This window comes from Ambystoma mexicanum, chromosome 10 (genome assembly GCF_040938575.1).
Source record: "Ambystoma mexicanum isolate Mex_15411 chromosome 10, UKY_AmexF1_1, whole genome shotgun sequence".
Classification (NCBI taxonomy): Eukaryota; Metazoa; Chordata; class Amphibia; order Caudata; family Ambystomatidae; genus Ambystoma; species Ambystoma mexicanum.
The window spans coordinates 235861536-235886861 of record NC_090932.1 but is presented as its reverse complement, the minus strand read 5'-3'; the positions used below and the strand labels follow the sequence as shown (position 1 = coordinate 235886861).

At 45.4% G+C, this 25326-nt stretch overlaps 1 protein-coding gene across 1 annotated transcript in view; it reads right to left on the bottom strand.

Annotated features, from left to right (window-relative positions):
- The window catches only part of PIWIL2 (piwi like RNA-mediated gene silencing 2), a 2524398-nt gene that overhangs the window by 1136674 nt on the left and 1362398 nt on the right, over positions 1 to 25326 (bottom strand). The window contains exon 14 of the mRNA XM_069617761.1: positions 15991 to 16131. Coding sequence (XP_069473862.1) covers positions 15991 to 16131 — 141 coding nt within the window. The remainder of the gene's footprint in view (positions 1 to 15990; positions 16132 to 25326) is intronic.

Genomic DNA, 25326 nt, shown 5'->3' with positions numbered 1-25326 from the left:
GAGGAGTATTCCTTGGACTAGGGAACGGCCAGCCGTTTCTGCAGCATCCAGAGTGTTTTTCACGATGCTTTGGTTGACTAGGTTCCCTTCAGTAATCGTGGCCAGAAGCCGTGTACGTAGGGGTTCTGGTACCTCCTCGGCGTCCTTACGTAGCTTGCTCCATTGTTCATCTGCGTAACTTGCTAGCAAGGAGTTGTTGTATGCAATCCTTGCGGAAAAAGCAGCGGAGGCTGTGATGCTCTTCCCTAGGGCATACCATTTTTTACCCTCTTTATCTGGTGGTGCTTCGCTGGTAGACAGCGGGACCCCTGCTCTTTTCCTTGTATTTGTCACCACTAGGGAGTCTGGTACAGAGTGGCCCCTGACGTACAACGGGTCTGAAGGAGGGACTGAATAGTTTTTCTATCCTCGGGTTGAACCCTCTGACCAACGCGGGTGTAGATAGTGAAGGGATAATTTGTCTCCTTACTGAGGCGAGGAGGGGATGGTTTGGCTGACAGGGGGTTTCTCCTGGATTACCTTCTCCACAAAGTCAATGTCTGGAGAAATCTCCCCAGTGTCTATTTTGAAATGCGCTGCTGCCTTGCGTAGTAGTGCATTAAATGTAGGTTGATCGTCTATAGGCGACGTGTTCCTATTAGGTGAGTCCTCGGGAGGGGACAGGTTTAGTGCATCAGGGTCTGAAAACGCTGATGGGGACTGCCAAGGCTGTGAAGCACCTTCTTCTGGGACTTCTTCGAAGCCCCCCCCCCACCTATATCTGGATTATCTTCAAAACCCTCCTCCTCTAGGTTTTGTTCCTCTTCGTTGCCTAAAAATTCGTCGTCCTCCTGAAAGTGGGGGTCCTCTTCAGTGAGGTCATATAAATCTACATCCACTTGGGAGGGATTAAACAGCCTAGGGAATTTAGCCCTGGGGTCCATCTGAGGTCCCTATCTTGCCCTTTTGGGTGGTGGTAGGTTTCGAGTCTCCATAAACCTCTCCATCTTCTCCATACAGAACTGGAGTCTCTCCAGGGTCTCAAGAGGTACCCCTGAGCGTACTGGGGGGGGGGGAAAAATAGGGTTTTCGGCCTGAAAACGCTCTCCCATAACGTCGAAGAAAGGTTTCCGTCGCTGACTGAAAGTCCTGAATATAGGGATGCCCTTAGAAACAAAGAACTTGCCTGGTTGCGACAAAGAACTGGTTCCAGGTTTGTCAGAATCCTTAAATTAAAGGTCATGGGAGGACGAAGGTCGATGGATGGTACACCCATGCCAATACAGATTCTATAATTATTGGTTGTGGTTTCATTAAAGGGATGGTCTAGTAAAATGTTTTATTTAAAAAATAGATAGGCAACATAAAAAAAAAATACTAGCATTCTCCGTTTTAAAACTTCCTATGTAAAATTTTGAGCTATTCAAGCTCAAAATTCGCAAAAGCAAGCACATGGGCGCAGCCATTTTGTGAAATGGAGGCACTCCTGTGCTGGCTTTTGCTTTTGCGGCACTAATGAAGGAAAAGCCAGCCAGCTTTAGTAAACAAAGGCTATCAGCAGAAACAACGCGGTTGTGTTGGAAAACGCTGCGGTTTTTCTTTCCAAGTTTCTCAGGCTCCTCCGAGCCGGAGGAGCCTGAGAAACTTGGAAAGAAAAACAGCAGCGTTTTCCAACACAATAACGTTTTTATGTTTGCGGTCGCTTCAAAAGCGACCGCAAACATAAATACAACGTTTTTAAAGCTGCGGTTTCATTTCTAAGTTTTCCGGGCTCCTCCAGCCCGGAAAACTTAGAAAAAAAACCGCAGCTAGTGCTTATTTTTTGTAAAAAAAAATAAATAGCACTTACCGAGATTCAGCTGCAGCTTTCCTGCTCTGGTCTCCGGTCCCCGTCCTCCGCCTACAGCACTAATGAAGGGAAAGCCACCCAGCAGTATCCTTTGTTTACTACAGCTGGCTGGCTTTTCCTTCATTAGTGCCGCAAAAGCAAAAGCCAGCACAGGAGTGCCTCCATTTCACAAAATGGCTGCACCCATGTGCTTGCTTTTGCGAATTTTGAGCTTGAATAGCTCAAAATTTTACATAGGAAGTTTTAAAATGGAGAATGCTAGTATTTTTTTTTATGTTGCCTATCTATTTTTTAAATAAAACATTTTACTAGACCATCCCTTTAATCTATCAATCTTTTTAGCTAATTGCAACCATTTTATTAACACGCCTTCTGAATTGAAACCGATTTAAATCGGGGATAGTGTTACTCTTTTGACTGAATTGGGTTTGATTTCTTGCGTTATGTTGTTCTTTTGTTTTTTTAATGTTCTTTATTTTGTTTGTACTATTTTGTTTTGTCGCGCACTGAGGCCTTTGGGCATGCTGCGCATTATAAGAAATTGTCAGGTTCTCACATTGTGTACCTCACTTTGACATGGTTCTTAGGAGAATAGGGTATGTCAAATACCATTCCAGGAAAGTTAGAAAGGGAAGGTGGTTGAAATATTAAATAAATTCTGTTTTGTGAATAGAGCATTTCTTTTAGTTTGTTCTATTTCCCTTAACTAACTTTCAATTAGAAAGATGAAATGCCCCCAAGCCAAGATGGTGGAACATTTTCACAACAGTGATTGGTTCAGTTCACAGCATGCAGCATTGTGATGTCATTAGAATGTTAATAACAATTCTCAACTGCCTTTCATTAAAGTATGCTTCAGAGTAGGTCACATATTAGTTAGCTCCAGTAAAATTCATTTAAAGTTTCATTTTTAAGGAGAGTAATATCCTTTTAAGTGTTCCAATAATATAGTAGTAATTGTAGTTAAGTAACAGGAGAAGAAGTCTGCAGAAGAAGAATTCCAGTGAGATTCAGTTGCTGAGCCAGAGAAGAGTCAAGTTCCATGAACATTGATAAGCTAAGTGGACTTCTGAATTTTTAAGTGAAGACTCAAATAATTTTGAAAAGTTAATTATTTAAAGACTTTCAATTGAGCATTTCGTTTTTTTGAACAATGGAATCCTTATATTATTTATTAAGAAAGTCAAGGAATCTTTAATGAACAATATATAAAGAAGGTTCAGCAATTCATTTTTGTGTACATTTTATCTTTTCTTTAATACTAATAAGGCGCGCGGTTCGTATCGTCGTGTTTAAAACATTTAATCTAATTCTTAATATATATTTAACTAACTTCAGGTTAGTTTTGTTTTCGAGCCTGCGTCTCGTATTTCAGTGGATTTGCAAGTGTGCTTTAGAGGAAAGGACCTAACGACGTCGAGCGTGCGTCGCGGCCATTTTGGATTTTCATTGTTTTCCTCATTTTTTATTCGTTGCTCGTAACGGAAGAAAAATCTATTTAAGGACAGCGTTTTGCAGCCTGATTATGCAGCGTTTTGCGAGCAATTGTTTTCCTCCTTGATAAAGAGTATTCAGAAGAAATACATGTGTAGCAAGAGACATTTATTGAAAAGCACTCCGTATGTGAAATTGGAGTATAAAAAGTTTACAGCTGAATATTTTACAAAGATTCTTCAGAATACAAAAGGTAATTACCTACACATATTTATAGAGTATATGATTCCTAGAGCATACGTAGACAATAGTAACAACAATATTTTTTGGGTATATTTTATTAAAAGAGATCAAGAGAGCAGAAAGACAAATAGAAGCGATATCGCTAAGAGTATCTACAGTCAACATACATCTTCCTGAAGCAGCCTATTGGCAAATCAAGCTTAGGCAACAGGTAAATGTAAATGGAGAAAATATAATCTAGAGAGTAGTCAGTAGTGATTAGAAGATTGATTTATTTAAAGTTGTATTTCCTTTTTAGGAACATCCCATCTGAGTCAAAACTTTCCGAGAAGACGGTCTGAAGTACCTGCAGTGGGAGTGCTTGTCTTTTGTTATTTTCTCCATTCCCCTTTCCCCTTGGGTTTGCCTGGCCAATAGTTTTAAAGAAGCAGGATTGTTGAGCAGGCAGGCTTAGGGGGCTAGGTGGGCCAGCTTCACTCCTGCAGGATCCCACTACTTCAGTTTCCTGACAGAAATAAATAAAAATCATAAAATAATAATAATACAGTTTTTTGGGTGTTCGAGGAACGCCTGATGCGTGTCTCCTGTTATTGGCATGTTTTCTAGATAAGGGTACACCAGAGCAGACTGTCAGCACAAGTAGGCTGCTGGCACTGCCAGAACCTTGGTAAAAAAAACCCGGAGCTGAGACAATGCCGAGTGAGTGTTCTCCATCTTGAACCTCAGGCCCTTTGTGTGCACTGGCAACACTGAAGTATGAAAGTATGCATCTTTCATATCCAAGGTGCCATGTAATCCCTGTGCTGCAGCAGTGGAATTACCTCCTGCAGAGTTGTCACCCTGAACCTTTGAGGCTTGACAGACTTGTTTGCATGGCGCAATGTCTAATACAGGGTGCATGGTTAGATCCTGTTTGGGTACAATGGAGAATATGATCTTGGATGAGTTTTATTGCTCCCTTTTGAAGCAGGGCCTCCTCTTCTGCCTGAAGGATGAGGAGATGTGAAGTGACCCCTTCCCATTCGTGGGTGAAGCATGTTATCCAACCTCCTATTGGAGATACATGGGAGGGCACTCGAACTGGCGAGTCATTTGCTGGCCTCTGTTGGCTGCATTTCTACACCTTCTTTGCCACACTGAAACCCATGCTGTTGAGGGTCTTAATATGCGTTGGACGCTCCTTGACCAGAGTACCAGGTCGAAACTCCTGTACCATAAGAACCCTCTGCGGGTCTAGAGAAGGATTGCCCTCGAAAGGAGCGGTGGCTATTAAAAACTACACGCTGCACCTACAGCCTGATGGAAATCAGGTTGAGAGATTTTAGGGTCTCATGTTCTTTCTTTGCCGTCTCCAGTGAATCATCCATCTTTCCAAAAACCGCAGACTCTTCTATTGGCTCATTGATAAGCGAGGCCTGTGTCTCCGATTCAAAACTAGTGTTTAACAAACAAGAATGGTGCATCAAAAGAGTCCCTTCTGCTAACACTCTGCCAGCCATCTCAGTGGCGTCAAACGTATTTTTGAAAAATATTCAGAGTGACGTGTCGTTCCTTCTTGCACAATAGCAAGCAGCTGTGATTTAGCTGGTTCAGGAAAACTCTGTAGTCTGTCCTGCACCAGGCCCCACTGGACATCACTGAAGCTGGTAAGCAAGGTGGAGTTATTGGTAATGGAGGTACTATAAGCCGCAGAAGAAGTTATTCTTTTGCCCAAGGCATAGAGTTTCTTACAGTCTTTGTGAGGAGAAGTATCAGCTGAAGACAAGGGAACGCCTGCACACTTTCTGGTTGTCATGACCACCTGGGAATCCGGACTGGAGTGTCCCCGAAAATAGAGGGGATGCGAGGGAGCAGATCAAAAAGTGTTCTCAATGCACGGATACATGCCAGAGAAAGGGAGGGTGTGAGCAAAGAAGGGGCGATAGGCTTCTTTATGGAGTTGAGAAGGGGAATCAACTGACTGACGGGTATCCTCTCTTTGAGGATGTCCTCCACAAAGTCTGAGTCAGGCACCACCTCTTGGGAGATAATTTTGAAATGGTCTGCTGCCCTCTTAAGAATGTTATTAAAGAGCAGTTGGTCATCGATGGGGGAAGCCTTGCTGGCTGTGTAACCGGCATGGCGTCTCCAAAGAGATTGTCAGACTCTGCCTCGTGAGCAGGGGAAGTGGGTCAAGCCCTTGTTCATCAGTATCAATCCATATATCTGGGTCCCCGGAGGCAGGATTCTATGATACAATATCCTGGTCCGGGACATATAATAATTCTTCATCCTGATCGTACTCAGACTTTCTCTGTACATTCCTCAAACCTTGCCCTCCTGCAAGGGCCTTAAGTGGAAGCTTCATGGAGTGGGAACGCTAACTCTTCTTGAAAAGGACTCGTGACACTGTAGGAACTATGACAATAGAGAAGAGGTATGGACATACCTGCTGTTTTGCCTCAAGGCTGTCTGAGGACCAGAACCACGTGAATCTGGCTGTGGAAGTGCTTTTGGCAACTTTTTCACTCAATTTAGGATGCGTTTTACAATTTTGACACTTCTTTCAATGTGTCTAAAGCTGGCGCCAAAACTTTAGGGGGAGCCCCCTGTGTAGTCGAAGACTTGGAACCATGCGCCAAATACGTTCGCAGAGGGTCGAGAACCGGAGAGTTCAACAGGATTTGCCAAAGATTGAGATGGGCCTGCAGGTGCCGCTGGCTTCTTCGGTGGTACTTTTGAGGGATGCCATGGGGTTGTGTGCTTAGTCTTGGTGGTGTGAGTGATGGTGTCCCTGTCGCCAGTGGGTGGTCTCCCCCTAGCACTGCGTTCAGCATGCCAGCTGGGGCTGGGCACGCAGGAGTCGACAGACTTGGCAACATTGTCTTCGGCTTTCAAACTAGAGCCATGGCTGCTAGAGGGGTCCTTGGCCGATGCGACAGCGCCAGTGGGGGAATGGGATTCAGCCTGCATGGCGCCCACCGCTTTGTGCATCTTTCTTAAGTGTCTTAGGTTCAAAGAGATGACAGGCCTTGCAACGCCGCTTGTCGTTGTCACGAGGTAAGCAGTTATACTCCCTATGAGTGTTCCTCCAAGGAAACTTTCTATTACAGGAAGTGAAAACATTTAGATTGAGTTCTTTCCAATTTTAAAGTAGAAAAATAGCAGCCAGAAAAGGGAAAGAAGGGGGAAAAGCAAGAAAAGGCATTCTCTAAAGAGTAATGTTGAGAAGAAAGGCCTCCAATCTCCCTACTGTGAAAGGCCGAAGCCTGATGGGAAGGCTGCTGCCAGCCATTGAGAATTCAGCCAGAAATTCTTAAGACGGAAAACAGGAACCAGCAGTCGAATCAAATCCTCGACAGGTTATTTCGAAGACGCAATAAATATACCAATAAATCTTGTTAACAAGAGCTCTGCATTAAAGCTACCGACCAGCATGGTGGAAAAAACAATCTGGGGCGACCTCGGCGTGTGAGTGATCATGGGTACACTACATGTCACATTAGGAATAGTATTACACACGCGCGCAGGTCGGCGTCCCTTTTCAATCATCGATAAAAAGATGCAAAACTCTGATTACCACTAGATGTCGTATTTTATGCACAGCAAGTGATTCTAAACAGATTCACAAGCATCAGAAACCCAAACATCTACAGGAGTCCCATACCCAACATATTCCTAGATCTGCCTGTTTTAGGACTGTGTCCATAGTCTCTGCCTCATGTGAGACTTAGCTTGCGTACAACTGTTCAAATCATCTATGAAAGACCCTATACATCTGTGTACTGGTCGAATGAGATCTTTCCTTCCCAAAGAGCCAGGAAAAACAAACGTCTGACTCATCTCCTCCTCTATGAATATGTTGCATATATTGTCTGTAATCAAATCGATCTTGAGTTTGTTGCGCCCGTAATTCTTTTACGATTTCTGCCCCTCCGAGATGTCTCCTAGCCATGTCCCAATTCCATGTCTCTTATCTTCTCTTCGGAGGATTTCAATATGTTTGTGAGGAGTGATTGCACACAGAATTGAGTCGACTTGCATACCACACTAATTGTTACTTTAAAAGCTTCCCATAGTATTCCTGGGTTAACCACCAACTGTGTGTTCTGATCAAAGGAGATAATGGCATAACAGATATTGGATAGGTATGCCACGTACGATAGGGATTCCGCCCGGAGTGACAAAGTTGGTGTTGGCATCACTGGCCTGGAGTGATCCCATATGAGTTTTGTGGTAAACTGTGCATGTAGTCTGTCTCAAAAATATTGAAATTGGCCTCTCCCTTTAAAGAACTAATCCATTCATGATTGGGAATTGTGCATATTAGAATAAAATGAGTACCTCAGCAAATGCCCTTTGTTTTGCCACCATAACTCCCACCTGTTGAGGCATGTCTTTTATATGTGTTTTTTTTATCTGATTTATTCAAGGGTGGATTTAACAAGCAATTGCAATCTCCCCAAGATGAATATACCCCCTCCCCCTTAAATTCCTCCAACCACTTCTGGTACTCTTGGGAACATGTATTGTCTATGTTGGGCATGTAAGGGTTGGTTAGGAATATGTCAATCATCTAGGGAACCCAGCAGTGCTATTGCCCTACTATCTTTGACTTGAGCAATTTAGAAAAATTAAGTCCAGTGCCTTTGGCTACCCCTAGTAATACCCCTCGAACAGAAGAGGATTGGCAAAAACCATATATTTTCATCCACATTGTGAAATCAGCCTCTTCAATTCTGGTTGCATCACATGTGTCTCTTACACACAATGTGTACTCCCCACTATTTGAGGTATGCTCCAATTTACTTCCTCTTGGACCAATTACCAGATCTGCGCAAGTTCCATGGCAACAACTCAATTTTACCCATTTCTCAATTACATAGGCATTGTATGTTAACATTTCCCTGTGCTGAGGGTACTTTCGGAGGTTATGTGTGGTGGATTAAAATTACTTTCCCTCTACTTCCAAAATGGCCAGGTTCATCCCTTTTCTAAAAAAGAGAGGGGCTGACCCGAACCTACCAGCTAACTTTCGCCCTAAGTCTCTCTTTCGGCACTACTCAAAAGTGTAGTGTTTGACAGTCTTACACAGTTCTTTTATAAAAAAAAAAAAACGACACCCCTTAAAGCAGGTTTCCGCTTCAGTCACTACACAGAAACTGCTCTCATGAATGTCTTCAACTTGATTGCCTCTGCTAAGCACCCCAACCTATCCACTATCCCAATTCTGCTTGGCTTGTCCTGCTGCATTGGGCACTGTTGATCAATCGGTTCTACTTACTTAATACTCTCCTTGGGATGAACAATCGAGCACTTACCTGGAATGAATCCTATCTGGCACCTTCCGAATTCTGTTTCCTGGAACAGCAACACCTCAACTCACTCCTCTAACTGTTGGTGTTCCACAAGGCTCTGTCTTGGGTCCTCTCTTCTTTACACTTCTGCTTTTGGGGCTCTGCTCTGGGGGCACTTATCTACTCCTTTGGGTACTAGTATCAACTCTTGGTGGATAGCAAAAATATCATCTTCTCTTTTCCTGAACACTTCTATGATCTCTCTATGAACATTTTCCAACTGTTTCTCTACTATTAAATATTGAATAGCTTTGTACTCTCTGGTGTTAAGCTTTATCAAAACAGAGGTGCTCTTCTTCCGTGCCAAATATCTCATCTCTTCCACCTCCTATCCAGTTCCCACTAGACACTCTCCCCTACTCCTTCAGCTAGAAACCCAGGTGTCATCTATAACCATTCTCACACATCCTCCAAATTCATCTCCAAAACTGAAAGAGAGGCTTGCTTCAACCGCCTAAATATTCAGAAAAACTGGCACCTCCTTCCGTTCAACACTGCCATGCATCTCTTAACCTCTCTTGTCTTCTCTAAATGGGAGTACTGTGCCAGCATCCTCTTTCGCCTCCCCAACTATGCTTTGTCCTCTCGACAAGATCACTAACTTCACAACAAGGACTCTTTGGGCATCCTCACTTCACACCTAATTCCACTTACCATCACTAGGCTGGATGGCAGACAATGGAAAACAGGGCCAGATTTAAATGTATTCTCCTGGTTCAAAAATCTAAAAGGCACCACTGTATCCATTGTCCTTTATTCAACTCTATAATCCGTCTTGTAATACCTGCTCTGCCTCCATGAGTACCCGTGAGGCACCTCACCCTCCCTGTGCTTCCTCTCACTTCTGCTCTTTCCCTCTTCTTGCTCCAAATGCATGGAATTCACTTACCCTGGACATTCGAGAAACAGTTGTGGTAGGTCAGGAGGACACTGACTGATTAGACATTCTCATAGTTTTATTAAAGAATATAGATAAGGGCCCATCTTTCCCTATTCTACAAGGCTTCCATACCTAACAAAACTAAGGTCCTCGCCAGTGGTTAGTGAACGTCTGTAAATGAAGAACCGTCCACTGTCAAACTCTGTCAAACTCTAACCTATCTGACTCTAACACTATTCTTAATAACTTAAAGATAGGAGAAAGCATCTCTTCTCCTGAGGTTTCTTGACTTTGGCCACTCTTCAATAGATCATACAGATCATTTAACGTGGTCTTGACTTTGGGTTTCTTCTCCTGATTTTCCTCATAATGATTGCTCTGTCTCCCTTTCAATGGGTTGTTTTTCCAACAATAAATTTTCACCTCTGGGATATTTCTTATACTCCAGAATACCTAATTTGCCTTGAATCTTTAATTCTCAGCTCTCTGGGGTATTCTCACGAAGTCTTATTTATTCTTAAATTCCTCTTTTATGACCGACTCTTCTCCGTCTCTTGGACCTTCTTTATGGGCTTTATAATCAGTTGGATATCGTCCAATACTTTTGTCTTGTAGGTTTTCTTTTTACTACTCTTCTTATATTTTCTCTCTCCTGACTTTGATGAGCAGGAGCTTGATATTAATGATTCTCAGTTTCTAGAATTGCATCTTGGGTCTCTTCACTATGACGAGTAGGAGCAATACAGTAACGATTCACATTCCCTTCCCTAGGTCTCCTGTTATCCCCTTTACCTTCCGTGGTGGAGATTAACGTCAACGGGTTCTTCACAGGTTTATAACCAACTTCCCTTTGGAGGTAAGGCAAGGAGGAGCAAAGCGGGCAGCAAGGAAGCAGAGCATCATGCAATGGGGGAAGAAGAGCTGCAACGTGAGGGCTTATCGTTTCCATGGCATCGCTGTGACACTGCAACACTCGTGGCGAGTCACGTTCCCCCAGATGCTCCAACGCTGGCCATCTTGGGGAGGTCAAGGTGGAACAGTGCAGCTGCCATTTTGGGATGGGCACTTCCCCCCGCCAACGCCACCACAGTGATACCCGATTCTGACAGACATCCCTAACGCAGATGGTCATACCGCCTACATGGCATGAGTACCAACTTCGATTGGATATTGAACGTAAATTTGTTCTATGTAAAGTGCTTTGCTGAAAGTGCTATTTAAATAACACATGATTATCACTTAAAAAGTCTAATGTTGATTGTCCTTAATCTATGTATGTCCACATATGTATTGTACCCAGTGACAGATTAATTTACTCCCCTCCACAACCTGGTCACTCAAACTCAACCCCTTGTAAAAAAGCTCACTTTTCCCCCCTCAAATATGATATTTTACATATTGTACATTATATTGTGAACAAAAGAGCATTGCTCTTCCCTGTATATAAATAAACATACTAACATCCCGTGTGTATTCCCATAAGCAATAACTTGTGTAACTTGAACCCATCATCCCTTATCCTCTACAAACCGACCCCTCCAATGTATCTTCATATTCAAAATAACATTTTCCTCTCAAAGCAGGGAGGACGCCAGATGTGCGATTGGTGTCACCCAGTTTTTAACATATTTAGACTTGAACACTGAAGATCCATCGGGAGAGATGGTCAAATCGTAACTTAATTTAACTAGAGATGGTCAAATCGTAACTTAATTTAACTGTCTACACCAGGTGAAATGGAGGGACAAGCGGTCTTGAGCATAGACTTTAAACATGCTCATTTAAAAAATTGCTATGCAATTAAATCAATTTAAAAAAAAAAAAATCATTTATAGCTAAACACGAGGAAAAAGATCTATAAATCGCTCTATGATTACAGAGCTTATACAACAATGCCTACATTCTATGCCGATTGGTTATACAGTCAGATCTCTGTCCGAAAGAGCGTGCTGGAGGTTAACCTCGGCTGGGGGATGGAGCTCTAGCCTTTGTCTCTAGGCTTCATGATCCCCTCGCCTCCTTTTATTGGCATTTGGTAAACTGGTGCGACTCCAGAATTTAGCATTCAGATTACATGGTGACCTCTGCATGAATTTAAGTTGTTGGGTACCTTTTGGGGAGTCCTGAAGCACTTCCCCATTTGGGTGCTCCTTAATACTATTCTTCTTCGGATTCATTCTCTTGGATGAGTGTAATTGCCATTATTTCCAATGGCCCCTTGTCAGGTTGTGGATGGTTGGCTTGGTGTAGCTTGTAGGGAGCTTTCACCCCCTCTCCCTTTCCCCAACTTCATCTCTCTTCTGTTGTCTATAGCTGGTGATATTTAGTTTGGCTGGGTACATTAACATAATTAACGTTATGCATTCTCAATGCTAGTTTCACCTCTTCGTAGCTTTGCTGTTGTAGTTTCTTTGTACACTCTGGGAAGAACATGACCATGTTACCGCTACTGTGAGATGGTGCTTTTTGCCCAGCCAACTAATGAATCACAACCCTGTTGCAAATGTTAGAAATCTTGGCGACGATGGGTCTTGTTCTGGCCAACATTGAACCATTTGTAGAGACTTTTAGAGCTGTATGTTTCATGCAGACAATTTTAAAATAGCCCCATCGAGTTGTTCCGTCACCTCTGGTAATCCCACTATATGGAGGTTGCACTTCGGGAGAGTCCCTCGGGATCTTCATCACGCATCGCCAGCTCGCAAGTGTCACATGTTAGGCATGAAACTGGTTTCTTAAGGTCAATCAATTCCTTTTTCGATTGTGGTTGTCCTGGATTCAAGTTGGAACTGCTTTTACACCATCTTGCGTACGTCTGTCCTGAGGAGATTTATGTCCACAGCTTTTGCGGCCATCTTGCTCTCCAATGCAGTCCTCGAGCCTTGCACTGCATTCAGCACTTGTTATTTTGCCCTGAAGAGGGTTAATTTGCCCCTAGTCCAGGACAATGGTTAATGGTTCTCCGCCCGATACTGTACATTTGTCCATCATAAATTGCTGCGCGTTGTGTTTATGCCTAGTGCCCAACATCCCCCCTGGGTCCTTCGGCACAGAGCGTGTATACAGTGTGCAGTTTCGTTTTTTTTCCTTATGCCCGCCCTGCCCCTATGGTGAACTTGCTTCTGTCCTTTCATCCCCATCCGGGAGATTGGTCATCACTAATTATAGCAGTGATCTTGCGCGTGTGCTCTGGATAGGGGCTGCCGGAAGGTATTCAGCTGTTAGTGCTGAGCAACGGCTGATCTCCCAGGTCTGCCCTTCTGTAAGTGACACTCTTCCCTTGGTTTCACAGACTTTGCTCAAATACCCCACCAGCTTGGGTCTATATCGTACCTCCGCCTTGCTCTGTGCAGCCCGTTAGGAGGAATAGCAGGAAAGTCAATTTCGTGCCTCCATGTTTCCGCTATGTTTATGGACCCACCTGTAGCTATATGCCGGCTTGCAACTTTGGGAAGGACTTTCTATTATTGAACGGGTGCTTGGGTGCTCCCGGCGTTATTTACAGAGCTAGTTCTCAGTACTCGTGTCTCCTGTCCCACAGTGAGTGGCCTGGTTGCAGTATGGAAGGCAGCCGTTAGCCATCTTTCAGATTCCCTACTCGGTGGCCATGTTACGCTCAGGCAATGTGACTATTAAAGTTACTATCCGATTTAGAGTTATTTTATTGTGTTTTTCACCAGCATGCCTTTGAAGCATGTGCATTATGCTTTGGGGGAAGGAAGTGGGTTAACATTAGAGGAAACGGTCCACCACGTGCCCTGCAGGATATTCCCTGCTGTATACAAGCTCAATTCCCTGCGGGCACGGTTGTCAGTGCCTTGCTCTGGCTTTGCATATCTGGTCCCCCGAGTCTATGTTTTTCACCTATGCCGACGTTTGCATGTGCAACCAATGTTCACACCACCATGACCAAGCACGGTCAGCGGAAAAATGCAGGACTTCAAGGAGGAGGCTGAGAGAGCTCCACAATTCCTGTCTACATCTTTCGTCTCATGGCCAAACCCCCAGTAAGTTTGGGCGAGATTGGGAGGAAATTACAAAGGAAAGAGAAATCTTGGGTAAGCATTACACCCTCAAATCCGTAGTACAAGAGTTAGCAGGGATGACCTGATTTTTTTGAGGCCCGTTGTAAGCATCGTGTCTGCTGGTGGAGCAAGAAAATTTCAGCTAAGCAGATAGGGGTAGTCTTAGTGCACACTGTGTGTAAGGCAAAGCATTTTGAAGTAGGTTAGTTTTACTAGAATGCAACAAAGGAAGTTCAGGGCAGGAGCAACATGTTACAATTGGGTCAGGTCGAAGACTAATTTAACCAAGTTATGTACCTGTTGTGCCATTTACAGTATATTCACCAGGGACACAATGATACAGCTTGTTGTAATGGTTCAGCCCAGAAATCACTACCATCAAGAAGAGAATACAACCAGTTTCCTCTGACTCCTTCCCAGTAGTGCATGCAGATTCTAATTATAACCCCTGGCAAGGGATAGGTTGGATATTCTCTATGGAGAGCTAAGGTGTTATAACCCTAAAGCATGGCTTGTGGGGATCACAAAGTGAGATGTCTCCGATTTTCAAGAATCGCAATCCATCAAGACACATTGCTGTGGAAATATAAAGTCCATTAAGTGTGGGTAAAATGAAGGCAGACATGAGCCCAGCTAAAGTGCAACAAAAGTATAAAAAGCTGCCAGACGGGGGATCAAGAATCATACAGAACACAGGCCCCTTTTATTCCTCAGGCAAGGGAAGGCGTTCGAGGGAGACCAAAAATGCCAATCAGGGATACAAGGATTGGGGAGAAGATGCAGCAGTAAAACATGCACTTCAACTCCGGCTTTCTGGTTAAAAGCTATCATAAGTTGAAAAGGGCCACTAGGGGACCCTGACGTCTATGGAAACAAGGCTGGTCACCACACACAATAGAGACGCCAGACACGAGGTTGTATTCCCAAAGCTAGGGTTTTATAGCAAAGCAAAAGTCTCAGTTGGCCAACTCGGTCTCACGCCCCGCGACGTGTATCTCTAGACCTCGAGGGACGCAAGAGTGTGAATTACATACATCAGTTACATATATACAAAATGCATATCAAACAATCAGCTATGACATGGTTAAACACCCCTCTTCATTGGATTTCTTTGAACTTGGTGTGATGATGGACATCTCCGACCACTATGACACCTTCAAACATCTATTCTAGTAACAATTTGCAATTTGTGAGTGAGTAGGCATCTTTCGGTTATTGAATAGAACATGGTGCTTCTGTTCTTGGAAGCGAACTACATACAGAGGGGGTTGCATTCCGGACCTTGCTATCCATCAGGTGCTATTCGCGTCCTGGGAGCCGACATGCTCTAGCGGGCTCGGAAAGGGGGGCCGTTAGAAAAGCATAATTCAAGCCTTTAGCGGTATTATTCTAAACATATTCTACCATAAAACGAGACTGGCTGGCAGCTGTGAAATGATTAAATGCCTTGCGGCTCTGCTTCAAGGCTACATTAAGGAGGGAGCTGGGCATTCTTCCTGGCGCTGCCTACGTTTGTGTTTCAGCGAAACTCTTGTTATCCTCTCGGCCCTGTTGCCTTGTCCTTTTCATATACAGACAACAATGTTCCACAGTCGAGCAGTGTACGCGGAAAATATACTGCGAAGCAATAGGAACAGAAAGCAATGAGCAATGGTTAGAAAACAAAATGGCGATTCTTGTTACATCAAAATGGCTGTTCATTAGAAAACTCGAAAACCTATATTCTGTCGTATCGTACATGAGACGGTTGGCCCACGGCCACCAAAATGCATTTGCGGTCCCAAATTAGATTTCTAGACTGACAAGGTGTTACTGTGCAATCCCATGTCTGGTAGGAAGATTTGACGGTGTGGAAAGGAAACCATGTGTCTTACTAGCATTAGTGGTAATTGAATTAAGAGTATTATACTATACTTGTCCCCCATAATCAGTCCCAGAAAATCAGGTAGATCATTTAACAAATCTAAGATCTCAAACAGATCTTGAAAGTTTTTTTAGCAGCAATATTCTCAGACACTTTCACAATGCCTTTATGATTGTAATCAGTGCACCTAATCTTTGAAGTGAGAGCGCCTCCTTTCTCAAGATATATGCAGAATAATTTATTTTTCTACACCAGTCATTTAACAACATTTCATCATTACTCGTTTTACTACAGGTATCACGGTTTGTTTTTCAGAAATGAACTGTATTTACCCTCTGTTGAAATTATTGGTATACATTTTAAACAAACTCCTTGCATACCTTGTAAACATCTTCAGCTAGACGCAAGCCCCACCGTGCCATTTCAATCCGTGTGCCCTCACAACTGTCAATTCTCTTCAAAAGCTGTCGCAAAGATATGTGATGTTGCTTTGGGCTTAGGTTAATCTGTTGTGTTAGTTCCTAAAACAAAAAACAAGAAAATAAATTAAGCCCTTTACAACAATAGATACGATGATCCATTTACAAACCATACATTGACAGTCACAAAACCAAACATGAACTTGCAATGGCCACTTTATTTAACGCATCACAAGAAACTAGCTACTGATCCCACCAATTAACATCCCAAAGCCAGACGCCAGTTGGTGCTTTCTGCGTTTAAAATCTCAACAATTGAAGAGGATTTTAATATATATGCTACAGCACGGTGCATAATTGTGGAAATAAACAAATGCCATGCACACTGGGCACATTGGGTAACTCTGTGGTACTAGGGTATGACCTTAGGACATGCCCCTAGCCAAGAAGCAAATGGGCATGGTTGCAGGCCTTGCATATTGGGTCTATTAGGTGTGGGGGCCAGGGGGTGCTCATGGCAAATTGGCTAGATGGCATGGCCACATTTTCTGCATTGGGTGGCTTGGACCATGCCTAGTGGGCACACACTGGTTGGGTAGGGGATTCCCAAAGTGGTGGGTATGGAGGAAGTACTTACCTTTAACTCCTGTTCTCCAGCATTGGTAGCTTTCTTAGATTCATATGTTGTCTCAATATTCCCCTTTGTCAGGCTGTGAATCCTCGGTAAAAAAAAGTTTAAGCATTAACATTTTAAAACCGCTGTCACCTCGGTGCTCTATTAGGAGTCATTTTGGATCATATTGCCCTTCAGCCCAATTAACAGGTCACCCTTAGCTCAACCCCTGCACGCCATCGTTAGATTTTGGCAAGCAAACGAGAAAGTGGCAATATGAGCCAAGAAGAGCCATAAGAGGGGTAGACAGGAGGGTCGCATTTGAATCGATGGAAGATACCAATGCTGGAGAACAGCAGTTACAGGTAAGTAATTTTTCGATTGACGGGCTGTTTGTATAGATTGCAAAGCAGTACACACAATACCAACAACCGGAGGAGGCAAAGCTCAGCTGAAGGAAACCCTTCAGAAAATATTCACCTCTTCCAAAGCGGTGGCGTAGCACTGCCGGGCTGACCCTGGACTCCGCCGTTAGGCAGAATCCTCTGCAGTACCCTTAGGGAACACTACAGACAATTAAGTCCACAAGTGGTAGTACAATTTCACCTTTGGTACAAGCCTGTACTACACAGTTATAATGGTAGCAGTAGCGGAGCAGCAAGGCCTATCTCAAGAGCAAATGAGCAGCAATAGGGATTACACAAAGGACAATTAGTGTGACTCAAAAACACGGAGGTTTCTGGTTAAAAAATAAAAGTACGCAAACCGGATACTAGCATACAAATTACAGCAGACACACAGTAGGAATAATATCGCAAGCCTCAAAGGGCGGGACGGGAAAAACAAATACACCACTCCAGATATAATAGAAACTTTGGTGAGCCACCACAGGTAAATTATGCAAGGGCCGCCTTCATCTCTGCAGGAAAGAGCTCAGCAAAAACACTACCTTTTATCATTTCGTGCCCCAGCTGTCACTGCCCCCTCGACTCCTTAGAAGCACCGATTTCAGCAGAGGAAATCTTAGATGCCATAAAATCACTGAAGACCACTGCCCCAGGCCCGGATGGGCAGACGACGAAGTTTTATAAAACCTTCGCATGCGTCGTAGCTCCCCAACTAACACTCTTGTTCAACTCCTTCCTGACCACTGATAAGGTAACAAACTCCATGGTCGAATCAACCACTATCCTGCACCAGAAACCGGGGAAGGACCCTGAGCAGGCAGCCTCATACAGGCCAATAGCACTGATGAACACAGAGGGGACAATCTATTCCAAGGTGCTAGCAGCCAGACTGGGTAGGATCCTCCACGAGTTAATACATAAAGATCAAACTGGCTTTATCCCGGGTAAAGGGATACATGATAATATCAGACGAATCCTGAACATTATCTAATCTGCGAATAGAATGAGGACTCCGCTTCTCATCATCTCCCTCGATGCACAAAGTGCTTGCTCTAGTAAACTGGGATTACAGCCGGAGCACCCTAGCTAGCATGGGACTGGGTCATAATTTCATAACCTGGACAATGGCAAACTACGCGATTCCATCAACACAACTCCGAGTCAACGGTAGGAAATCAGAGCCCATCCCCATATCCAGAGGCACCCGCCAGTGCTGCCCGTTGTCCCCCCTGGTGTTCGCCTTGTCCATGGAGCCGTTCGCCGAGAGGATTCGACAAAACCCAAGCATCAGGGAGGTCACCGTAGGCGGGATAGAGCAAAAAGTGGCATTCTACGCGAATGATGTCCTTTTAACCATCACTGACCCGGACACGTCGCTGCAGCCCCTGCTAGAAAACTAGAAGCATTTGGGGCAGTCTCTGGGTTGAGAGTGAACTATGATAAGTCCTCAGCCTTGCCGATGAACTTACCAAAGCGACAGAGAGACATCCTTAGCCTTGAACTCCCCATCCCGTGGGCCAACGCCACGCTGGAATACCTGGGGGTCCAGATCCCTAAAGCTAGCGCCGAGATCTACAAACATAACTTCCTGCAATTATTTTAAGAGCTCCGAACAGATCTGAAACGATGGACTAAGCAGGAGATCTCCTGGCTAGGCCGAGCAGCGGCGGTAAAAATTAACTTACTTCCTAGAGTGCTGAATCACTGCCACACACTCCCAACCCATATTCCAGAGGAGGACCTCATCTCCTTGCAGCGGGAAATTATGAAATTCAACTGGGGGGGAGGGGGGGAGACCTCGCATCGCAAAGAAAATAATGATCCGGAGTCGCCAGATGGGCGGACTGGGTGTCCCGGATATCCCCAGATACAAAAGAGCGGCCCAACTCTGACACGCCTTAGCCTGGACTAGTATCGAAGATCGTCCATGCTGGCTGCAACTAGAAGAAGCTTGGTGCAAGTCACCTCTGTCCGACTTACCGCATATCCAGTCCTGGAAGTACTCCCCCACCCTGAATCCGCTACCAGCAACATGCAACACGGTGGACAGCTGGAAGGCTGCGGCCGGGAAATGGGGAATCAAGAGCTCACTGGGTCCACTGACTCCAATCTGGGACAACCCGGGTTTCTCCCCTGGCCTCTGCAACCGCAGCTTCGCCAAGTGGAAATAGGGTGGTCTTCACAGGATCTCAGACTTTCTGGAGGGGGACCGGCCCCCCTCGTTCGAGGACTGCAAGGCAAGGTTCAACATCACTGAGGAGCAAAGATTCTGCTACTCGGAGATCCGCCACTGGTTCTCTCAGCATATCGTCAAAGAGCGCGGCTCCAGAGATTTAACACCCTTAGAACTCACATTGACATCTTCCCCTCCGCTCTCTACTAACTCTTGGAAAAGACGAACCCAGAGACGAAAGAAAGATACATGTTGAACTGGGAGAGGGACCTGGGGCGCCCCCTGGAGCCAGAGGCATGGCACAGAATATGGTCAAGGCTTCACAAAAGCACCCAGTGTGTTACTAACAGAGAAGGTGGATACAAGGTGTGCTAAAGGTATTACATTACGCCAACCCAGCTGTTCAAATCTGGAGCAAGCTTATCATCGAACGAGAGACTGCCAGCAAGAGGGATCGCTATTCTATCTTCTATGGGACTGCCCTAAAGCAGCACACTACTGGAAAGAGGTGCTGAACCACGTCCAGCCAATCACGGGCCTCTCCAATTCCGTGGGACCCCGGAATCATCCTGCTGGGGTACACGGGGGACGGGGACTTGCCGCTATCAGGGAACATGGCCCGTTTGTGCACACAACTGTTAACAGCAGCCAAGATAGCCCTCGCCCGACTTTGGAAGCACCCTGAAGGCCCCTCTATTCCGCTATGGTCGACCAAGTGTTGGGACATTGTCATAGCGGAAAAGATTACAGCACTTCGCAACGGGCAACCTCAATCCCTTCCAAAACACCTGGGCCCCATTCATGGTCTACGCAGAACGCTATCCAGCTCTCACGAAAAAACCCCTACCGCCCTTTGGCTAGATTGAACTATAAGCTGATGCACCTTCCCCAGACAGAGCTTTCCACCGCTGGTCCCCCGGTTCCACGGCCAAATAACACAAAGAATGAACTATGTGATAATTTATGATTTTGCCAACACTGCTATGAACTGTGCCTTTTTGGGCTTTTGCCAATACTGATGTCTGCTGTCTAATTTGTTTTTTCTTTCGTTGATAATAAATAAAATATCCATGTTGAAAAAAAAAAATAAGTGCATTTATTTTTTAGCCATCTGTTCACAAAACACTTCACTTCTATTAAACAAAACCACACTCTAAATATATCACACACAACCAATTCCTTTGGTTCAGGTCAATTGAAGGTAGGTACATTGGGATTTGACAGACCGGTGTTGTGAAACAAAAGGGGGTTAAGCAGTGCTCACTTTTTGACAGTAATGACAGTTACCCGCGGGGAGAATTGTAACCGTAGTCAAAACACATTTAGCACATTGAACAGAAACCAAGGAAAAGGTGATAAAAATCATAGGCAATACTTTTGTCAAAGCACTTCAATCAGAGGACGTATTCTAAGAGACAAATAAAGTCAAAAGTCCGGCGCCAGTGTCAAATGGAGCAGGGCTCTGTTGTCGAGGATTACACGATTAGAACAGTTTGAGATCAACATTGCCAGGAGTACTTGGATATTGTCAAAGGGAAGCAAAAGTTATAAGAGGGAAGGAAGAAAGGACAAGCCTTCGGTAAGGAAAAGGGTTCACCCAGATTCCTCAGGGTCGGACGGAGAGAACGACCAAATGGACACAGTACCTTATTCGAATGAAGAAAGCTGGTGCCACGGCAGTTGTTCCTGGTAGTTCCTGCAGACTCACGGTTCCTGAAGCTTCAGTCGTGGGGACAAGGACGACATCTGGAGCAATTTGCACAACCCAGGGATGAGGCCAGCAGCAGCAAAGCAACAGTGAATAAAAGGTGCGCTCCTTTAAAACAGGAGAGGGCTCTTCTGATGGCTATCCGGACCACTACAGCTTGGTGTAGCAATTTCGACCCAGAAGAGGATTATCTGGCTGTAGAAGGTGAGCAGGTTGATCCCACCAGGCTCATGGGAAGAAGACTGCGGACTGGATCTTCTCTGTGGTTGAAGGGTAGAAGGCTCAGGACTGCAGCAGGGCTTCACTGGTACTCGCGAGTTGCAGCAGCAGTCTTCTTCTCCGCTTCTCTTCGGTTCTTGTAGTTCCAGTGGCAACTGACTTCCAGCCCAAGAGTCCCGCCTTTTATGCCATAACCCCCCAATCACACTGCTTGGTTGTCAATCACACAGCAGGGGGGTTGTCCAGCCCAGACAACCGCCTCAGCCAATGGACACAAAGTGTGACTTGGGTCTCCAACGAGACCCTGTGCAGGGGGTTACTAAACCACTCCCTCACAATCAGCCCACCTAGACACCCAGACGCTAAAGGAGGGCTTCTTCGCAGAAGCCCGCCAAAGGACGGCAAATGAAGGCAAACCTGGTTTGCCGCGCAAAGTAAAACACAAGAAGGAAGTTAACACAAACAAATGGCGACTAAACCTGACCGGAGCCAAAATAAAGTATATTTGGTCAAGCGGGTTTATGTTCGAGGCCAACACAATAGCCTAAAACAGTACTGCGTTTATTTACTATAATCACGGTAGAAAAGTTAATGTAGATACCACTGCCACCAGCCAAGTCTTAGTGTTAAGGGAGCGAAACAAGGCTCCAGGAGGTACAGACAAAAAGGGGTTAGAGTTAACCCTTTCCAATACTCCATGTAAGATGGGATGTGCTGGGTCTGTAGGTTAAATGACTACATAAAATAAACGGCAACTTTACCTGTTTCTGTGGGACAGTAGTCAGCCCCAGAAAAATGATGTCAGTGGGAAGTCTTAAAGACATCCCTGTGTCACTGCACGGACGGTGCTGTGTAACACACAAAAGAAGTTGGGCTCCAGAGACCAAGATCACACAAAAAGTAGAAATACACATGGCAAAACACATGTAAGAGTGGGAAAAAGGTTCACACTCTTACCAGGTGGAAAAAATAAACCCCAGAAATCCAGCAAAGCTGCCGAGGGACTCACTAGGTAAGGGAAATTCGCCATAAATGAGAATTCTCTTTAACAGATCTCAAAACAGATTTCATATAAATGGACGTATCCATTTGGGCTGCTTTTCACCTTGGAAAAAGTACAACATTGTATAACATCGTGTGCAGAAGGGCTGTTGCTGTTGAACATGCAGGAAGAAGAAGGACATGGAGAGAGACGATCGAGGCTCTGCTCCCAGCATCGAATGGGAAAATGGGAATGATCCATGGTGCAAGGGAAAAAAGGAGGAAGAGGGGCGAAATTGAAAGACCCGCCGGAGCGAGGGCAAGGGGCGGACCAGATGGAGGAGGAGAAGGGGTATCTTGGGAGAGAAATTATAATTTACTCACTGTAGTGACTAACATACTCTTAGTCCATAGTCCCCTTTCCTCCATACTGTATGCGAGTCCCTTCCAAGGGACGGGAGACGGAATCTTTTTCACCAGAAAAAGCATTCTTCCCCTTTAAATTTAGAGGCAGGTGGGGGGCATGCCCGAGTGAGCATGCGCTGCCCTGACTTCGCCCTCCGGCGCCACACCTCAGTCCCCATTGATGCGTCGACAATAGATTTAACATTGCCTTATGACACCAGTATTATTAGGGGGGGGTTGGTGGGACGAATTGAGGAAAAGAGACTATGGACTAAGAGTACGTTAGTCACTACAGTGAATAATTTATAATTACTCTTACGTCCCGTCCCCTTTCCTCCATACTGTATGGGCGATTACAACTGATTGTAGCCCCAGGGTGGAGAGGAGACCCTCCTTAAACAAATAAGTTCCTGAGAACCGCCTGTCCGAAAGCGGCATCAGTTCTAGCACCGGCATCCAAACAGTAATGCTTGCAGAAAGCCTAGGGAGAGGCCCAAGTGGCCGCCCTGCTTATGACTTGCCAAGGGACATGGCGCTGGAATGTGATGGCCGTTGCCTTGGCCCTGACTGCTTGAGCATGCATGTTGGCCGGGAGCAGCTTGTGCTGGCCCTCATATGCTAATTTGATGGCCGGGGCCATCCAGTGGGATATGGAGGCCTTAGAGGCCTGATAAACTCTGAGAGCCGAGGTAAGACCACCACTAAGGCAGTCTGTGACCAGCCTAATGTCCACAGACGCCATTGGCTCGAATGGTTTGTGCACCAGGGTGCCCAAGAACGGGTGCGGTCTCTTGACAGGCGCGTAGAGCCTAGCGAGACCAGTCAGATGTTTGACGATAGGGTTGGAGGAGGAGAAAATGCCTTCCTCCGAGTTCCTGTAAACCCCAATGGCTGCAAGGTATGTACGGCAGGTGTCCACCTGTATGCCCAAATGAGCGAGGTGCGCAGAAAAGGAGAGCATGTCGTCCAAATTGCAGGCCAAGGGGTCAATTCCCTTGGAGTCTGCCCAGTGGCAGAATCTGGTTTATTTGCTTTTGTACTGGGCCCTGGTGGCTTTGCTCCTGGCGCCCTGTATGATCTCCAGATTGGCCTGTGAGAGGCTAAGGTGCCGAAGCGTTACCTACTCAGGTACCACGCTGTGAGGGCTAGTTTCCCTGCTACGGGGTGGATGGTTCTGCCCCCCTGCTGTGCCAGAAGATGTGCTGGGCCTGTCGGGAGGTGTATAGAGGGCACCTCCGAGAGGCTGAGCAGCTCTGAAACCATGGCCTGGCCAGCCACCATGGAGCAATCAGAATGATGAGGAGTCAGTGAGACTCCTTGATCTTGCAAATTACCCTGTGGATCAGGGGCATGGGCGGAAAGCCGTAGGCCTTCATGCCGGTCAACTGGAGGTGAAATGCGTCGCCCATAGAGCCGGGGAACTGACCCTGCCAGGATGTGCACAGGGGTCACTTCTTGTTGCGCCAGGGGGCAAAGAGATCCACGTGGGGGGTGACCCCACCTTTTGAAGATCTCCTGAATAACAAGGTTCTTTAGCTGCCACTCGTAATTTTCTGCTCCCAGCCTGCTGAGCCTGTCCGCCTCCAGGATGGATTCCCCCAGGAGGTGGACTGCCGAGAGGTAAATGTAATTTTCCAGGGCCCATTCCCACATGCTGATCGCCAGTCTGCACAGAGGAGGGGATATGGTACCTCCCTGCTTGTTGACGTAGTGCATGCTGGTCGAGTTGTCTGTCTGGATGAGGACAGCCTTGCCCTTGAGCAGTGGTAGGAATGCTCTGAGCGCAAGCCAGATGGCATTCAACTTCTACCAATTAATGTGGTATTCCTGCTCCTGTCGAGTCCAGGTGCTGTGGACCAAGAGATCGTCCAGGGTGGCTCCCCCATCCCTCGAGAGAGGAGTCTGTGGTGATGGTGGCCTGCGGAGAGGGCTGTGGTATGTTCGAACCCACTAGTCCAAGCCCTGCAACATTACTGTGCGCTGTGTGCATCAGAAACATCAGAAATAGCCGCCGGAAAGCATTCTGCTCGCTAAAAATCACCCAGAAGTGCGCAGGAGAACCTGAAAAATAGGCCGCCAATCCACTTTTGCCTATGTCAGTGGTAACACAGGAGACCACTACCAAAACCCACCATTGGGCTACCTACAAAGCAGCCTCAAACTACTTGAAAAAGCAATGCGGATTCCAAAAGAAACACAAAGCTGTTTGGAAATCCCGTTTTTCATGGTTGACAAATTTACAAAATCATGGTTCACAAACCACACAAAAGATCCAACCTCCTTGTTGGGTGTTAAACATAATTCTACTTCAAGAATCCACATAAATACAATGTTAGCAGAAATACATTTTATCATAAGAAAAATCCACAATTAAAGATGCTTGCTTGAAAGAAATATGTTGAAAATGGGCGCAATACCGTTACTCGCCTAGTTGCACATTGAATCAAAATATGCCAAAGAAGAGACTTCCTATCAAAAGCAAGATGGGTTGTTATAATTCAATCCCTATATTTAAAGAAGGCTGAAATTAAGAGATTTGTGGATATTTCTTAAAAATGTAATTTGGATTTTAGGACAAAACTGTTAAACTTGGTTTTCAAAGTGAATTAAAGCCAACGACACTGGGCTTCAAAGACATTCCAAACGCTTTTACCCAACAAAGGATTCTTCCCCCCTGCTCTCTGCTAAGAAACTGGCAGGCTGGTGTGAAAGGAACTGGGAGGGGGACTTTGGCCTGTTGTTCTGCTAGCAGACAAAGGACTCCCTTAAACTAAATGGAAATGCTAATTCG